At 52.6% G+C, this 15,731-nt stretch overlaps 1 protein-coding gene across 1 annotated transcript; it reads left to right on the top strand.

Moving 5' to 3' along the window:
* The first annotated feature begins 3,723 nt into the window (after nucleotides 1-3,723).
* On the top strand, nucleotides 3,724-14,170 carry FANCG (FA complementation group G). Its single transcript, XM_080636552.1, has 13 exons — nucleotides 3,724-3,784; nucleotides 6,204-6,332; nucleotides 7,240-7,433; nucleotides 8,112-8,265; nucleotides 9,202-9,332; nucleotides 9,701-9,847; nucleotides 10,672-10,832; nucleotides 11,076-11,142; nucleotides 11,521-11,858; nucleotides 11,983-12,038; nucleotides 12,520-12,657; nucleotides 13,583-13,715; nucleotides 14,010-14,170. Exons 1-13 carry the CDS (start codon nucleotides 3,778-3,780, stop codon nucleotides 14,125-14,127), a joined length of 1,773 nt encoding a protein of 590 aa, XP_080492678.1. The 5' UTR covers nucleotides 3,724-3,777; the 3' UTR covers nucleotides 14,128-14,170.
* The last annotated feature ends 1,561 nt before the right edge of the window (nucleotides 14,171-15,731 follow it).

The following is a 15,731-nucleotide window of genomic DNA, read 5'->3' as shown; positions in this document are numbered from 1 at the left end:
ACAGTGACCATGGTTTCTGGACACATCCCAGCGAAGTTCCCCCTGCAGTTTTGATGGGAGCTGGAAATCCTTGCTGCCCTGAACTACTGTGTGACATTAACTGGTGCTATGAAGCCTTTAGTCTCTTTTTCCCTCTGGAAAGAGCTGAGGACTGCTTCCCTGGGATTCCTGTGCTGATTTTTGTTCTGATCCCATTTGCTTTTTAATTCTTGCACTGTCACTGCCCCTGTCGGAGTTCCTCACTGCAGACTGATAGCATAACTCCAGGCTCTTCCTGGAGTTACAGATTCCCGCAGCGTTCTGGGGAAAGTGTCTCAGCACTTCTGTCATCATTTCAGCTCTTGCCATTACACCCAGGTGTGCGGTCACTGTGGAAAATGGCTTTTGAGGGCAGACAGCCCTTGTATTTTAACCCCTACAATATGCTTGCTCAGGCTTTAGGGTGAAATTCCAGGGAGGCTTAAACTGCTCTAACTTTGGGCTTCCATTTCCACTGCCTGGCCTCCTGATCGGCTGCCTGTGCTGTTCCACCTCAGCCTCACATCTCCCCTGCATCATTTCACCCAACACAACCAGGGACTGTCTTGTAGCTGACATGACTCCCTGGGCTGAACAGTGGGGAAGCTGGAGAGGGCAGGAACAAATCAGCCCACAAAGAGGCTTAGAGTCCCACCCTTAAAAATAGCTGGTTTGCTGTATACTGTGACTTCTTGGTGCCCGTATGGTTATGGGGCTGAGGGGCCATGCTGGTGGGTGAGGGGTGCATTGGTGTGGAGAGGAGGAAGGGAATGGAGCTAGCGGCTACCCAGTAAATTTCCATCTAATGTGAGGTTAGTCTAGATAATACATGTTGCTAAACCACAAGGTTGGATCCCAAATAGGTCTTGTAACCTCATAACCTGGTCAGGAGCTTGCTGCCTTGGATGCATTTGTGCTGGCAGAAATCCTTATGGTCACTAATGCTGTAGGATTGGCCTTTGATGTCCCCACAACTGCTACCGAGGCCCCTGGGCTTTCTTCTGGGCCATTTCTGGCACTAGTTCCTCTTCCAGTGGTCACCATAATGCTGCTGAGCCTTCCCATGCTCATCGTTTGTGGTCACAGCACTTAGCAGGCGCTTGGGAATCCTCTCCTCATCTCTGCGTAAGTGTCCTCTGCCTGCCTGCGGGGATTTATGGCCACACGGTGGAGCAGCAGGGACAGCAGAAAACACGCACATTCGTCTCAACAGAGAGTCCAAGCGAAGCAAAGTTAACTTTACTTGCAATAACAAAGCTTTTACTACATTTGTGCTAGCGATATAGATAGCAGTAGCCCGGAGACCATTAAGAAGGATTACAGAGCCCTGGGGGAGGTGGTTAGGGGCTCTGGAGCTCAGATTGTCTTTTCATCAATTCTCCAGGATACAGGGGAGGACCTTAAAAAAGCTAGGAGGATTGCCCAGGTTAATAAATGATTAGAATGGTGGTGCCATAGTCAGGGGTTTGGGTATTTAGAACATGGGACTCAATTTGGGAGGCCAGGTCTACTGAAGGCTGATGGAGCTAGTCTGACAATGAAGGGGAAGAGTGGTTTTGGTAGGAGGCTTGCCAGACTGGTCAGGGATGCTTTAAACTAGATGTGTTGGGGGAGGGGGACAGAGCCTTGGTTGACATGGTTTAGTGTGAGGTGTCGCTGCCCATGGCAGGGGGTTGGATCTAAAGGATCTTAGGGTCCTTTCCAACCCAAACCATTCTATGATTCTACGATTCTATGCGTGCATCCCAGCACTCCCAGTCAGTTGCAGCACCTGTAATAATTGCTCACAGCAATGTAGAGATATTCCAGCCACTCCAGGTTGCCCAGGGAAGTTGTGAATGCTCCATCCCTGGCGGTGTTCAAGGGCAGGTTGGACAGAGCCTTGGGTGACATGGTTTAGTGTGAGGTATCCCTGCCCATGGCGGAGGGGTGGAACTGGATGATCTTAAGGTCCTTTACAACCCAAACCATTCTATGATTCTACGTTCTTGTCACTGCAGAGATGCCAGGGAGTGCTGGCTGCTCTTCCGGGGCAGACTGGCTACAACACCAAAGAATTCAGATTCAAGAAGACAAGTTTTCCAAGGGCTGGAGATGCTCTTGCTTTCTTTCATTGACTGTTTTAGTCACTGAACCCTGCTGGGTCTCTCCTGGAGCAGCTCTTCCAAATGGTTTGTTCTGGTCCCTGTGTCCCTTGTCTGAGTGTGCAGGGGATGTGTCATCCTCATGCTCAGCAGCGCTGTTTCCATTGTACACTCCACAAACCTGCTGCACTTTGGGATTTTGCAGATGTTGTGTGTGTGCTCCTTGGCCGGGCAGGGAGAGCTCCACTGGGATGGTGTGTCCCATAGTCCTGGCACGGGGCTGGGGTCAGTTGTGTCTCATTTATGCCACATGGAAAATGGCAACCAAAAGCTGCCACCTATGCAAAAAGGTTGTGGCTGTTGGGAGCATCTGCTGCTCCAATCCATAGGGATGCTTCGGGGAAGTCAGAGCTTCATGGATCTCCATTCCCACGCCTGTTTCTCCATCCCATCTCTCTTCTTCCCTCAGTGCTTCAGGCTGCTTACTGATGCCAAGGCATGGTCTAGGTGTGCATGTTTCCCTTTCCCTCGGGAAGCAGCAGTGCCTGCGTGCAGGAGCAGGTCTGGGAACGCTGCCTTCCCTCGAGCTCTGACTGGACTCACACATGGTTTGGAGCGAGATGGTGGTTTTATTTTTCGTTACTAACCTCTCTGTGCCTCAGTACCCTACTTGGGAAAATACTTAAGGGGATAGACCCAGGTTTGGGAAGCAGTTTGGAAGCTCTGCATGCAGCGCGGTGCTACACTTTCCTGGGGATCTTTGCGTATATTTGGCTGTTAGCGCTTTCGTTTCCATTCAGCAGCTATACCTGGATGGTGGAAGGGAATTCCGGACTCTCTGCTGGGAAGCAGAGCCTTTTTTCCTTCAAAATAACCCTAAACCAGGCAAGTTGGCAGCGCTCATTCTCCGGCAGCTTCACCTCCAGGCTGGGCCTTGGCAGCTGGTGCCCTGCTGGCCCCGGCTTGCCATCCTGGGCTACCGCTGACCTACCTCGCCATGTGGGAGGCTGTGGGGAGCAGGCGCTTCGTTATTAAACGACTAATTAATTAATTAATCGGGAGGTGTGGGGAAGATTTGCTCCCTGAGGGTGGTGTGGGGCTCTGGGCAGCTGCAAAGCTGATGGCTGTGAATAAAGCCGTGAGATGCAAGCGGACCGTGCTCGTTTCCTCCTTCAAGCCCGTCTATAGCGGGATGCAGGCGGCCGGGATACTCCACGTGTAAGCCCCAGGCTGGCTTCGCTCATCACCGAGGTTTGTCCCTCCTCGGCCACCGTCGTAGTTGGCGGGACGGCGACCGCTTCCGCTCCACGCCTGGCTGTTGCTCTGGCGACCGCCGCTTCCGCTCTATCCCACCCGCCAATCGCAAGCGGCGGCGCGGCGGGCGCCGGCCAATGGGCGGGGAGGCGGGAGCAGCGCGGCGGCCATGAAGCGGCGGCGCGGCGCGGCCGCGGAGCTGAGCTGCCTGCGGGCCTGGACCGCCGAGAACCGGGGCCTGGCCGAGCGCTGGCGGGTGCGGCCCGTCCCTCCGAGCCCCGGGGGCTGTCCCGGGCCCTGCTTTAGGCCGGCGGGCGGTGGGTGAGCGTCTCTCCCTTCCTTGCAGGAGGCAGGGAGAGCGGTGCCCGGTGCAGCGGCGGGGCGGCAGCAGCGGGGAGGCTTCGGGGAGCTGCTGCTGAGGATGCGGGGTGAGTGTCAGGCCGGCCCAGTGCGTTGCCTTCACCCTCCTTCCCGCTGTCACCGAGCGCCGGGAAATGAGCTCTTTAACCAGAGTGCTTAGGGTTGGGAAGGACCTTAAGATCCAGTTCCAACCCCCCTCGCCATGGGCAGGAACACCACACTAGACCATGGCACCCAAGGCTCTGTCCAGCCTGGCCTTGAACACTGCCAGGGATGGAGCATTCACCACTTCTTTGGTCATCCTGTGCCAGTGTCTCACCAACCTCACAGTAAAGAACTTCTTCCTTATACCTAACCTGAACTTCCCCTGTTTAAGTTTGAACCCGTTACCCCTTGTCCTGTCACTACAGTCCCTGATGAAGAGTCCCTGCCCAGCATCCTTGTAGGCCCCCTTCAGACACTGGAAGGCTGCTCTGAGGTCTCCACGCAGCCTTCTCTTCTCCAGCCTGAACAGCCCCAACTTTCTCAGCCTGTCTCCATACGGGAGGTGCTCCAGTCCCCTGATCGTCCTCTCGGCCTCCTCTAGAGTTGTTCCAACAGTACCATGTCCTTTTATGCTGGAGAAGGCTGAGGTTCTCAATGCAAGTGCTCTGCCCATGCCACCCAAGTCTTGGAAGGCAGACGCAGGGACTGTGAGAATGAAGACCCTAGGCCCACTATAGGACAGGATCAGGTTTGAGATCATCTTAGGAACCTGAATGTGCACAAGTCCATGGGACCTGATGAAATCCATCCGCGGGTCCTGAAGGAGCTGGTGAATGAAGTTGCTAAGCCACTGGCCATCATATTTGAAAAATCGTGGCAGTCAGGTGAAGCTCCCGATGACTGGAAAAAGGGAAATATAACCCCCATTTTCAAGAAGGGGAAAATGGATGACCCGGGCAATTACAGAGCAGTCAGTCTCACCTCTGTGCCTGGCAAACTCTTGGAGCAGATTCTCCTGGAAGGCATGCTAAGGCACATGAAAAACAAGGAGGTGGTTGGTGACAGCCAGCATGGCTTTATCATGGTACCGTGTGCGTAAAGGGTCGCTCCGCCTACCACACACATCAAGAAGAGACAGATTGAGCTTATATACCTTTATTTTAGACATATTCTTCATAATTCTGTGAAATGCCCACCAAATTCCCATTACTCATTCCATATGGTAGTTAGACAAGGCTGTGGCGCAGGCACTGTGAATTTGAGGAGCAGTGTCTGGGGGCCATGGTCATCGTTTGGGGCTGTCATAGAATCATAGAATCAACCAGGTTGGAAAAGACTTATGATCATCAAGTCCAACCATTACCCCAGGATTGCCAAGTTCACCACTAAACCAAGTCACTGGGGGACTCATCTACATGGTCTATGAACACTTCCAGGTATGATGATTCCACCACTGCCATGGGCAGCCTGTTCCAATGCCTGAGCACCCTTCTGGGGAAAACATTCTTCCTAATTTCTAACCTAAACTCCCTTGGTGCAGCTTGAACCTGTTACCTCTTGTCAGAAATAGCTCCACTCATTTTACCCTTTTACGGCAATCCATTAGTGAAGGACACTGGAACGCATGTTTAGTCTCACCAATTAACTGCATGTTCTTGTTTAGGTTAATTTATGACCCTGAGAGGCTCACCGAGCTGTTTTCTCTTGCAGCTGTTTAGCTACTTCTCAGGCACTATCTAAAGGAGGACTGCCCACACTGATTGGAGGAAAGACATCTGCTCCTCTTGTTGCAGCCTTTGTTTTCTTGAGACTCCCTGTAGCCTTGTCCATGTCTAGGTCTCTACAACAATGAAATACTTGTTTAATTAAGTATCACAGAATCAATTAGGTTGGAAAAGTTTCTGCCCTCCCAGACCAGTGGGTATGTGCCAGGCTGCAGTTTCTGGTATCCTGGTGCTGAAGGGAGAGGAAAGAAACATTCCCTGCTGCCTTAACCTGAGCTTGGCCTGCAAAAACCCTCTTCCTAATCTTGCTGGGGGATTTGGGCAGCATTTTTGGCTTTCTTGAAATAAATGAGGCAAACTTTGTCCTGGGAAGCTAGGGAAAGGGGTCCCTGGCATAACTGTGGTACAGAGGAAGCCTGGCAAGAGGGAGAGACACTGTGGAAAACCTGTTCAAAAGGGTATATTTGTTCTGGAAGAGTGTAGACTATTGATGCTCTTCTGGAGAGCTGAAAAGTCTCAGTCTTGTAGGACTGCAGCTCCTGGATAGCTGGGAATGGATATCTGCGGTAGTGTTTCCACCTAGAGAGGTGATGCCTGATGCATCTCTAGCTACTGCAGTTCCCAAGCTGTTAAAGCTCACCAGCACAACAACAACAAACAAACAAGAAAGGACAGTTCTGTTGACCCACCAGTGCTGGGTGATGATACCTTAGCATGGATGGATGGTGGGGTTTTTCTTAGCCAGCTCAATTTGTTGTTGTGTTATCTGTGATCACAGGGCTGCCAGCCACTCTCCCCACCCTGCCTCTGGAGCTTACCGTCCTCTACAACTCCCTGCTTTTTACAATGGGAGCATCTGACTCTGCTATGGAAGGACAAGAAGGAATACACCAGGGGCTCCTCAGGGGTAAGGAGATTGTCCACGGTGAGGTGGCATTCTCTGTGCTTTGGAGATGTGTGATGACTGACTGGAGGGTGTCAGCAGGGAAGCTTTGCTCTGTTGGGAAGGGTGGGAAGTGGTGTGGTTTGCAGCCCGGGGTGATGTACAGCTGTCTGTCTGCCTGCTGCTGCCTGCAGGGGTGGGCCAGAGGGTTTAAAGACAATGGGTGTTTGTAAGGTGTAAGGTGCCAAGTCTCTAGCAAAGTTCTAATGACAGTAGTAAGTGAGTGCTTTCTTTAATTATGGTGTGCTGGCTTCAAAGAAAACTTGCTGAAATAGGCAGGTCAGAGGGGGATCAGCAGTGTTGCCACAGGCTTGCCTGAGAGCAGGTGACCTCAGCAGGACCCAGCAGAGCTGGAGTTGTAGCTCTGTTGCTTCCTAAGCATGCTGCTCTTAACTCCACTGTCAGAAAGCTTGGTTTTCATGCTGCAGGGGCCAGGTCAGCCCTGTCATAGAATCACAGAATGGTTAGGGTTGGAAAGGACCTTAAGATCATCAAGTTCCAACCTCCTGGCATGGGCAGGGACACCTCACCCTAGATCATGTCACCCAAGGCTCTGTCCAGCCTGGCCTTGAACACTGCCAGAGATGGAGCATTCACAACTTCTTTGGGCAGCCTGTTCCAGTGCCTCACCACCCTCACAGTAAAGAACTTCCTCCTTATATCTAACCTGAACTTCCCCTGTTTAAGTTTGAACCCATCACTCCTTGTCCTATCACTACAGTCCCTGATGAAGAGGCCCTGTCCAGATAGAATCATTCTCTCACTATGAGGCGCCTGTGCTTGTTTGAGGCCTCCTCTCTGTCTTGGGAAGGGCTCTATTACAGGGCACCACACTGTTGTCTCACGGCTGGGTTTTTGTGTCTGTTTTCAGTTCTGGAAGCCTGTGGGGCTTGCGGGCAGGATCTTAGCAGCGAGGAGCTGTGGCAGAAGGTGCTGCAGGAGGTAACTGTGGCAGAGCTGCAGGCACCTCTGCACCAACTGGGGGCCCTGCAAGCAGCGTGCTGGCTGTCCACTGGCCACCTGGGAAGCATCACTAGCCTCCTCAGGCTCCTGAGCAACGCTGAGGTAACTGGGCACGGGCAGGTGCTGCACAGCTCCCAGTTACCTGCACCAGTGTGTCTGCACCAAATACCCACATGTTTGCTAAGGGAGGCAGAGTTCTTACAAATACTCTTTGTCACACACATTGCAAAATGTTGCTGTGGCATTTGGAGACCCGAACCCATCAGCACTGCCCAATCAACATGTGTAATCCTCTCTCTAGTATCCCAGCATAGTCTAATGGTCCTGAGTGTGTTAATGAGTTCCATAATATCTCCTGCCTCTTAGGGCCCTGAACTTCAAGGTGCCAGACAGGAGGCTTGGGCAGGCTGGAAGGGGGCTGCAGGTGGGCTTGTAGAGAGCAAGCTGTGAGCAGTGGGATGCAGAGGAGCCTTCCCTGCTGATAGTGGGGCTGCTGAGGGGTCCCACCTTTAAGAATGCCCTCCAACAGCATTTGGATCTGCTTGTCCAGGAGCCCCTCGAGGTGCAGCTTGCTCTGAGGTGGGAAGGTGCTGCCCTGGGCCAGGCAGGAATCACTGCAGCAGGAGGGTTGTAGTTGAAATGACGGGTGGTAGGACATTGCTCCCCAGCACAGAAGGCTGTCGAAGGGTTTGGTGAGACTTCTCTTTCCCTGTGCCCTGGGATCAGTGTTTCCTGGTTCTCTCCAGCATTCCCTGCCCTCTCATCTCTTTGTATTCACAGGAGCTGGGAAAAGCTCACTGGAGCAAGGTGGAGAATGAACTCCTCTCGCTGCTCAAGGCATGGCGAGTACCTACTGAGGGGGACTCCCTGCCCCTTGTACAGAGCACCAGGGACTTGAAAGAGATCCTCTGCACTTCAGCAGCCTTCCTGCAAGGTTTGTGTGGAAGAGGTAACCACGCCAGCACAGCCTTCCATTGCACTCCTGTCCCAGGAGTTCCTTTGGAAGAGTGCCTGGGCTGAGCCTCTGGGTCTCAACGTTACCATTCAGTATTCAAAGAGCTTCTCTGCTTTTTCCCCAGCTAAGCCTTTCTCTGCACTGTCACAAGGTTCCTCTGCCTGTCTGTGGCTTTAGGTAGGTGTCTGGGCCACACAGTGATCTTGTATAAAGCAGAAGGCTCACAGGGAACTTAGAAGGATTTTCCTTTCTTCTGTCTTCTGGTACCTGCCTTGTTGCAAGCACTTTGTTCCCATCAGATTACCATGCTGCAAGAGCCACGCAAAGCTGTTGTGCAGCTCTGTAGCCTGCTGTTACAGCATTTGACTGCTGTGTTCTGCCCCTCACTCACTGTCATGACAACCCCAACAGCTCCAGGGGCAGCTGTGCAGCTTGGCAACAGCACTTCCAGAGGGGAGGTGGCAGGTGTTAATGTGATGCAGGCACCTGAGAGGGAAGCTTGAAAGGGCAATTGAAAGAAAAGCAAATACCTTTCACACCAGATATTAGTGAATTAATATCCCAAAGCATCCTGCTTGGAAATGGCCCAAAATAGTCTCTCTGAGACTCTGTGTGTGTTTCCCCAGCTGCCCAGCACCTACCTCTGTCCTTGTTCTGGGCTAAGGCAGGCACCTTGCGATCTGGGCTTGGAAGCTGCTCTTGTTTCTGCTGGACATTACCGTCAAGTGGCTTATTCTTTTGCAACACCATCAAAACAGAAGGCAGCTTGGCACCATCCTGCTGTGCAGTGCTGGGATCAGGCAGGCACCTATGGGGAGACTTGCCCACTGGGAAGAAAAGGATATGTGTGCCTGTTTGGGGACCATGTGGGGCGGGAAGGGGAGCTGCAGAGCTGAGATGTTGGGTCTGTCCTAGGGCTGCAGGAGTTTGAGGCTGGGAACTTCCCCACCGCCCGCTCCCTCCTTCAAGAGGCTGCAGGAGGATTTTGCTCCAAGAAGGTTCTGGCCCAGATCTACACCTGCCTCGGCTGCTGCACTCAGCGAATGGTAACAGCCAGGGGGGAGAGGGGAAATGCAGCCTGGAGCGGGATGGGGAGGCTTGGGTTGACTTCCACGCTGCCTCTGTGTGGTCCTAGGCTGCTGCATAAAAGCGAGGTGTTATGCTTTTATGGGCCCTTGTGGTCTCAGTTGTTTACAAGGACAGCTGCAGAATCCAGGCAGGGATTTTGGCTGAGCATAAAGGGTTGCTGCAGAGAGAAGCTCAAAAAATAGCTTGAGGAGTGCTGCTTTTGACTGCAGTGCAGCCTTTTCTTCATGGGGATCATTGGGGAAGCAGAGCAAGATCTGGATTACACTGAACAGTAAAGATCTCAACAAGATGTCCTTGCAACATGCACCTCTTCCCGTCTAACTAGGGCAAGCCTCAGACAGCCCTTCAGCACCTGAAACAGGCCCTCCAAGTAGACTTCCAGTGCCTTCCTGCCCTGTCCCACGTGGCAGCAGTGTACCACGAGCTGGGGGAGACCGATGCGGAGCTGCAGGCCCTGGCTCTGCTCTATGAGGTTTGTGTGTTTCCTGTAGTTCTGGGTTGATGTTTGCCCAGTGGAGCTTGCACAGAGCTTCAAGCAGGCTCCTGCCTTCTGTGTTTGAGCCTGGAGGAGTCTCGCAAAGTAGCCTACAGTGTTCCAGCCATGATGCTGCTTTCAGCAGTGGCCAGGACGGAGCCCAGCATGCTCTGAAATTCCTGTTTGGCACTTTGCAGTTCATGTTTTTGGCATCTTGGGAGAAGAGGTTACGCTTATGTTGTGAAGTATCAGTCTCTTAATAAAGTATCTAATGAGAGGCTAAGAGCCTTTAAAAGGTAGATTGTGGCTGTGGGGCTTGGAGGAGAGGGGGGGAAGGGGTATTAGCCATAGCAACCTTGGACTGCCTTGAGGAATTTGCTGGCTTGACTCTGCTGAATTGATAGTGCTTCACACCAAGTTAGCACTTCAGCTGTTTATGATCTGTAAGATATAAACCCAACAGCGGAGAGGGATCTTTCTCATTGCATATGGCCCAAGATCTGGTCTAGTTCTGCAGCTGCAGTGGGACATGGTGTTCCAGGCAGCTCTTAGCACCTTGAACTAAAAACTTGAAGTGATATGGGTGATTTTGCAAATCTGATGCCATGTGGAGATTAGCAGTCTTGCCTGTGCCTGTGCAAGCCTGGTTGCTTTCTCTGGATTGGGCTATGCTCTAGTGAGTAAGAGCAGGGTAACTGTGCTTATGAAGTGCAGCACTTCTCATCTGTGTGCACTCTAAATGGCAGAAGTGGTAAGTGATAGCAGCTGTGTGGGACTTGAGCAGCATTGTGTTGACCATATTTTCTGTTCCTGTTTCACAGGCTCTGGAAAGAACCCCTCCAGCAGCTGCTTCCTCTAGCCCATATTTCTTAATCCGAACAGAGCTGCTTGTCCACACACCAGTACTGGCTTCTCTCCTTCGCCATTGTCACCCCTCTGAAGTGAAGTACCTCCTGGCACAGCGGTGTCTCCAGAATGGGAGGTAAAGGCACCTCTGGTCTACTTGCAACATGCTGCTTGTTTGGGCTTTGTGGTTTTCTTTGTGCTCTTGGGAATCATCCAGTTCAGTACTGCTGCTGTAGGTCTGCTCAAAGCATGGGTAACATGACCAGAGTGAATGTGGTGCAGGGGGAGCCTGTGGGCTGGAGATCCAAGTTCTGCCTGGCTGCTGGCACTTCTTGGGATCCCTCTGCTCTTTCCACCACATGTTTTGTCCCTATTGCAGGATGGCTGATGCGGTGGAACATTACCTGGATTTTCTGGCTCTGCTTCAGGAAGGGCTGCAGCAGCAGGTAGGTGTTCTGCTGAGGTGACTTGGTAGATGAGGTTTGGATTCCCACCCCGAGGCCTAGGCCCAGGCGTCACCCATGGACTCCAGGCTTCAGTGTCCAGTTTGAGACAGAAAGGAGATGAGGTGGGGACTGGCACCTCTGACCTATGGCATGTCTACTTCGGAATCACACCAGAGACCATTTGCCACTGCTGTTTGGAGAAACAGCTTCCCCTTCCCTTTGGGGAATAGCTGACAGACCTAGTTTAGGATGTCCTTCACTTGGGGAGTAGGGATTTGCTGCCTTCATTGTGCTGAACTGATAGTGGTTCACAGCTCCTGCCTTGTCTGATGGGCTCTGCAGTTCTGTGTCAGCACTGCCACCACTTTTGCTCTCCAGGTGCCCCTAGATGGTAGCTCAGCTGTTCCCAGGATCCCTGAGGTGTTCCTGGAAGCAGCATCTGCCTTGGAGCAGGCCGAAAGACACCAAGATGCCATAACTATGTGTGAGGAGGTCATCAGCCGCACGACTGGCCTGATCCCACGAGTGTTACTATTGGAGGAGAGGGTGGAGCAGCCAGAATGCCCATCACCACAGGCAGGGCTGGCCGGTGGACTCCTGGCTCAGAAGAAGGAAAGCCTGTCCTGCCTTGCCTGGAGAGCAGCTGGATACCTGCACCAGGGGTGGGTGTGGGGAAAGCTGGGTGAGGTCAAGGAGGCTGTCACACAGTTCAGCAGGTAAGAAGGGGCTCCCCAGCAGGCAGCAGTGGCTGGTGGGGCCAGAGCAGGGCTGGATGACAGCTTGAAGTTTGCTCCCTCACTCGGGAGTTGTATGAAAGCTCCTCTGTCCTCACACCCACAGATGCCTCGAAGAGCTCTTGCGAGTCCAGCTTTATGGGCCTGGTGTTGAACCAACAGGTAGGACACCGCAATGCTGGGACTGGATGGGTTGGGATCTGTGTGCTTGGCAGCAGGGGGCACTGAAAGAACTGGCTGGAGCAGGGTTTGGCCTCTGCTTTGTGTCCTGCCCCATGGTCTAGGTGACAGTTAAATAGGCTCTGTAGCAGAAAGCTTCTCCAATCCAGATTTCAGGGAAGAGATCTTTACTGGTTGTGCAGATGGGCAGCCAAAGGCCAGGCTGCTGCTGAGGTCACTGCTCACCATAGCCATGTAATGTACTGAGCTCTTGGTGTTCTTCCCTATTACCCTCTGCCACTTGTGGCCTCTTCCACCCTGGCTGAGAGGCTGGTTTCACTAAGGTTTCAGGGAGGTGGAAGATGAGTAGCCCAAGTAGACATTTGGCCTGTCCTGACCGCAAACCTGGCTTTGCTTGCTGGGACAAGGGGGGGAATGTCTGGAGGATGCTGTCTTCAGGCACGTGCGTGTCTTTCTGTGCCAGAGAATCTCCTGCCAGAAGTGGAGGTGCTCCAGAAGATCAGGTTGCTCGCTCTCATTGGGAGAGGTACACAGTTCCTGGAGCTGAGGAGGCACAAAAAAGCCTTGCTGGATTTCCAGCATGGTTTGCAGGTTTCGCCAGGTAAGAGGCTCATTTTGGTGAGGGACAGATAGGAATTCCACAAATTTGTTCTGGGCTGTTTTGCTCTCTTCAGAAAAGCTTTATAATCCAAATAATTATGGTTTAGACCATACTTATTTGGACGTCAAGGACTACAGTAGTGCTACAAGCAATTTTACATATTTGAGATGCTTCTCTGGAGCCTGGTCAGCTCCCTGCCCTGGAGCAGCAGACCAAAACTATTGTTAGAGGAGTATATCGGAACCCTTCCCACAGCCTGTGCCTTGAGACAGCTTGGAAATTTTCCTTCTTCCTGCCCAAACCCCAGCCTGGTACTCAGCCTTTTCACAGACAGGGTCTGCTTTCCCAGACAGAGGAGCCAGAGACTTGCTTCATGCTGGGAAGCCGCATGTCCATGCCTGGCAGCCCAGAGGCTAAGAACACAGACCTAACAGGGACGAGGGGAGTGGAGCAGGAGGCTGTACCTCTGAGCACAGCCAAAGTGTGTCTGGTGCTGCTGCCGCTGGTGACCCCCTGTGTTCAGCTGTGCTCACACACTGCATGGTGTGAGCTTCAAGAGAATCATAGAATCATAGAATAGTCAGGGTTGGAAAGGACCTTAAGATCTGCCAAACCTGCTGCTCCCCGTCCTGACAAAGCTCCCTCCATTTGGAGGTGCAGACTTGTCTGAAAGAGAACCCCAACCTGTGTGCAAACCGAGGTGTGTCTGGCTGCACCTCAGGGCCAATGCCGTCTGCCTTGATTGCCAGACCCAGCCTTAATTAGAGCCTGTGATGCAGCCGTCTCCTCCACTTTACACCACCTCTCCTCTGCTCTCCCCTTGTCTGGCTTCTGACCTTCCTTTGCAACACCCTGCAACACACAGACAACAGCAGGGACCTGCTCCTCCCCTGCTGAAGGCTGAATCCCATTTTGCGTCTTGCAGGTGACCCAGCTGCTGCCTCCTACCTGGTGCAGGCCTTGTGGAACCTGGATAGAAAGCAGGAAGCAGCTGCTCAGTGGCAGAAGCTCTCCCAGAGGCCCCCTAAGGAGGATGGGCAGCAGGAAAGACAGGGAAGGTGTGTAGAGGGATGTGTGGAATCTCAGGTAGCTGCATGAGAGCTCCAGCAGCACAGCCCTTGTTTCGAGCTGTATGAACAGTTGGGCTCAGCTCCCACGGGCCTGAGTGCACAGCTCAGGTGTGTCTGAGGAGCTTCCTCCCTTGTCTGCTCTGAGAGACCATGGGCTGTGGCTCTGCAGGGACTCCCCAGGGCACAGAATGGGAGGGCAGAGGCTGGGGGTGAACTTCTTAGTGGGAATGTGTCCAGGGAATGCCACAGTCCTTGCTCATGCAATGCTAGCTTCTCTTTCAGGCCTGTCCCTTTGTACCTGGTTTCGTGTCTGAAGCAGGCAATGTTCCCACACAGCGATGATCTTGCCAGAAGCATACAGAATTACCTCGGGAGCACAACACGGGACCACTCAAGCTAACCCAGTCAGTCTCGCTGCACGGGGCTGGCACAAAGCCTTTCAGGACTCCTCCAAGACTCAGCGTTACTCTTGAATAAAGCTGGATTCCCAAAGGACTGAAACAGAGCTGATCTTTTGTAGTAAAAGTGCAGATTTTTGCTATGAGAGCCCTTGGCTTTCAAACTCATGAGCTGTAAAATCCCTCTGTTTAGTGTAATGACACACTGGCTGATTTATCCACAGAGCTCACACCAGGTAATGCTCTGTGTCAAGCCATAAACCTTTAAAATTGGAATGAGAGTGCTGGGGCTGATAATGCAGAAGCAGAATAAAGGAATTTCTTCCTTATATCCAATCTAAACTTCCCCTGTTTAAGTTTGAACCCGTTACCCCTTGTCCTGTCACTACAGTCCCTGATGAAGAGTCCCTCCCCAGCATCCTTGTAGGCCCCCTTCAGATACTGGAAGGCTGCTCTGAGTCTCCACGCAGCCTTCTCTTCTCCAGGCTGAACAGCCCCAACTTTCTCAGCCTGTCTCCATACGGGAGGTGCTCCAGTCCCCTGATCGTCCTCGTGGCCTCCTCTGGACTTTTTCCAACAGTTCCATGTCCTTTTTATGTTGAGGACACCAGAACTGCACACAATGCTCCAAGTGAGGTCTCACGAGAGCAGAGTAGAGGGGCAGGATCACCTCCTTCGACCTGCTGGTCACGTTCCTCTTGATGCAGCCCAGGATACGGTTGCTTTCTGGGCTGTGAGCGCACACTGAAGCCGGCTCATGTTCATTTTCTCATTGACCAACACCCCCAAGTCCTTCTCTGCAGGGCTGCTCTGAATCTCTTCTCTGCCCAACCTGTAGCTGTGCCTGGGATTGCTCAAGTGCAAGGTCCTACACCTGGGTGTTGGTTGATGAAAAAATGAACATGAGCCGGCTTCAGTGTGCGCTCGCAGCCCAGAAACCAACCGTATCCTGGGCTGCATCAAGAGGAGCGTGACCAGCAGGTCGAAGGAGGTGATCCTGCCCCTCTACTCTGCTCTCATGAGACCTCACTTGCAGTATAGTGTGCAGTTCTGGTGTCCTCAACATAAAAAGGACATGGAACTGTTGGAACAAGTCCAGAGGAGGCCACGAGGATGATCAGGGGCTGGAGCACCTCCTGTATGAAGACAGGCTGAGAAAGTTGGGGCTGTTCAGCCTGGAGAAGAGAAGGCTGCGAGGAGACCTCAGAGCAGCCTTCCGGTATCTGAAGGGGGCCTACAAGGATGCTGGGGAGGGACTCTTCATCAGGGACTGTAGTGACAGGACAAGGGGTAACGGGTTCAAACTTAAACAGGGGAAGTTTAGATTGGATCTAAGGAAGAAATTCTTTACTGCAAGGGTGGTGAGGCACTGGAATGGGTTGCCCAGGGAGGTTGTGAATGCTCCATCCTTGACGGTGTTCAAGGCCAGGTTGGATGAGGCCTTGGGTGACATGGTTTAGTGTGGGGTGTCCCTGCCCACGGCAGGGGGTTGGAACTGGATGATCTTAAGGTCCTTTCCAACCCAAGCCATCCTATGACTCTATGAAAAGTCTTCCTCTATGTACTTTAAGGGCAGGTTTTGTGCTCTTTTTCCAGCACGCACTTT

Source organism: Psittacula echo, assembly GCF_963264785.1.
Source record: "Psittacula echo genome assembly, chromosome: Z".
Taxonomy (NCBI): domain Eukaryota; kingdom Metazoa; phylum Chordata; class Aves; order Psittaciformes; family Psittacidae; genus Psittacula; species Psittacula echo.
This window is presented reverse-complemented; position numbering and strand designations above follow the sequence as displayed.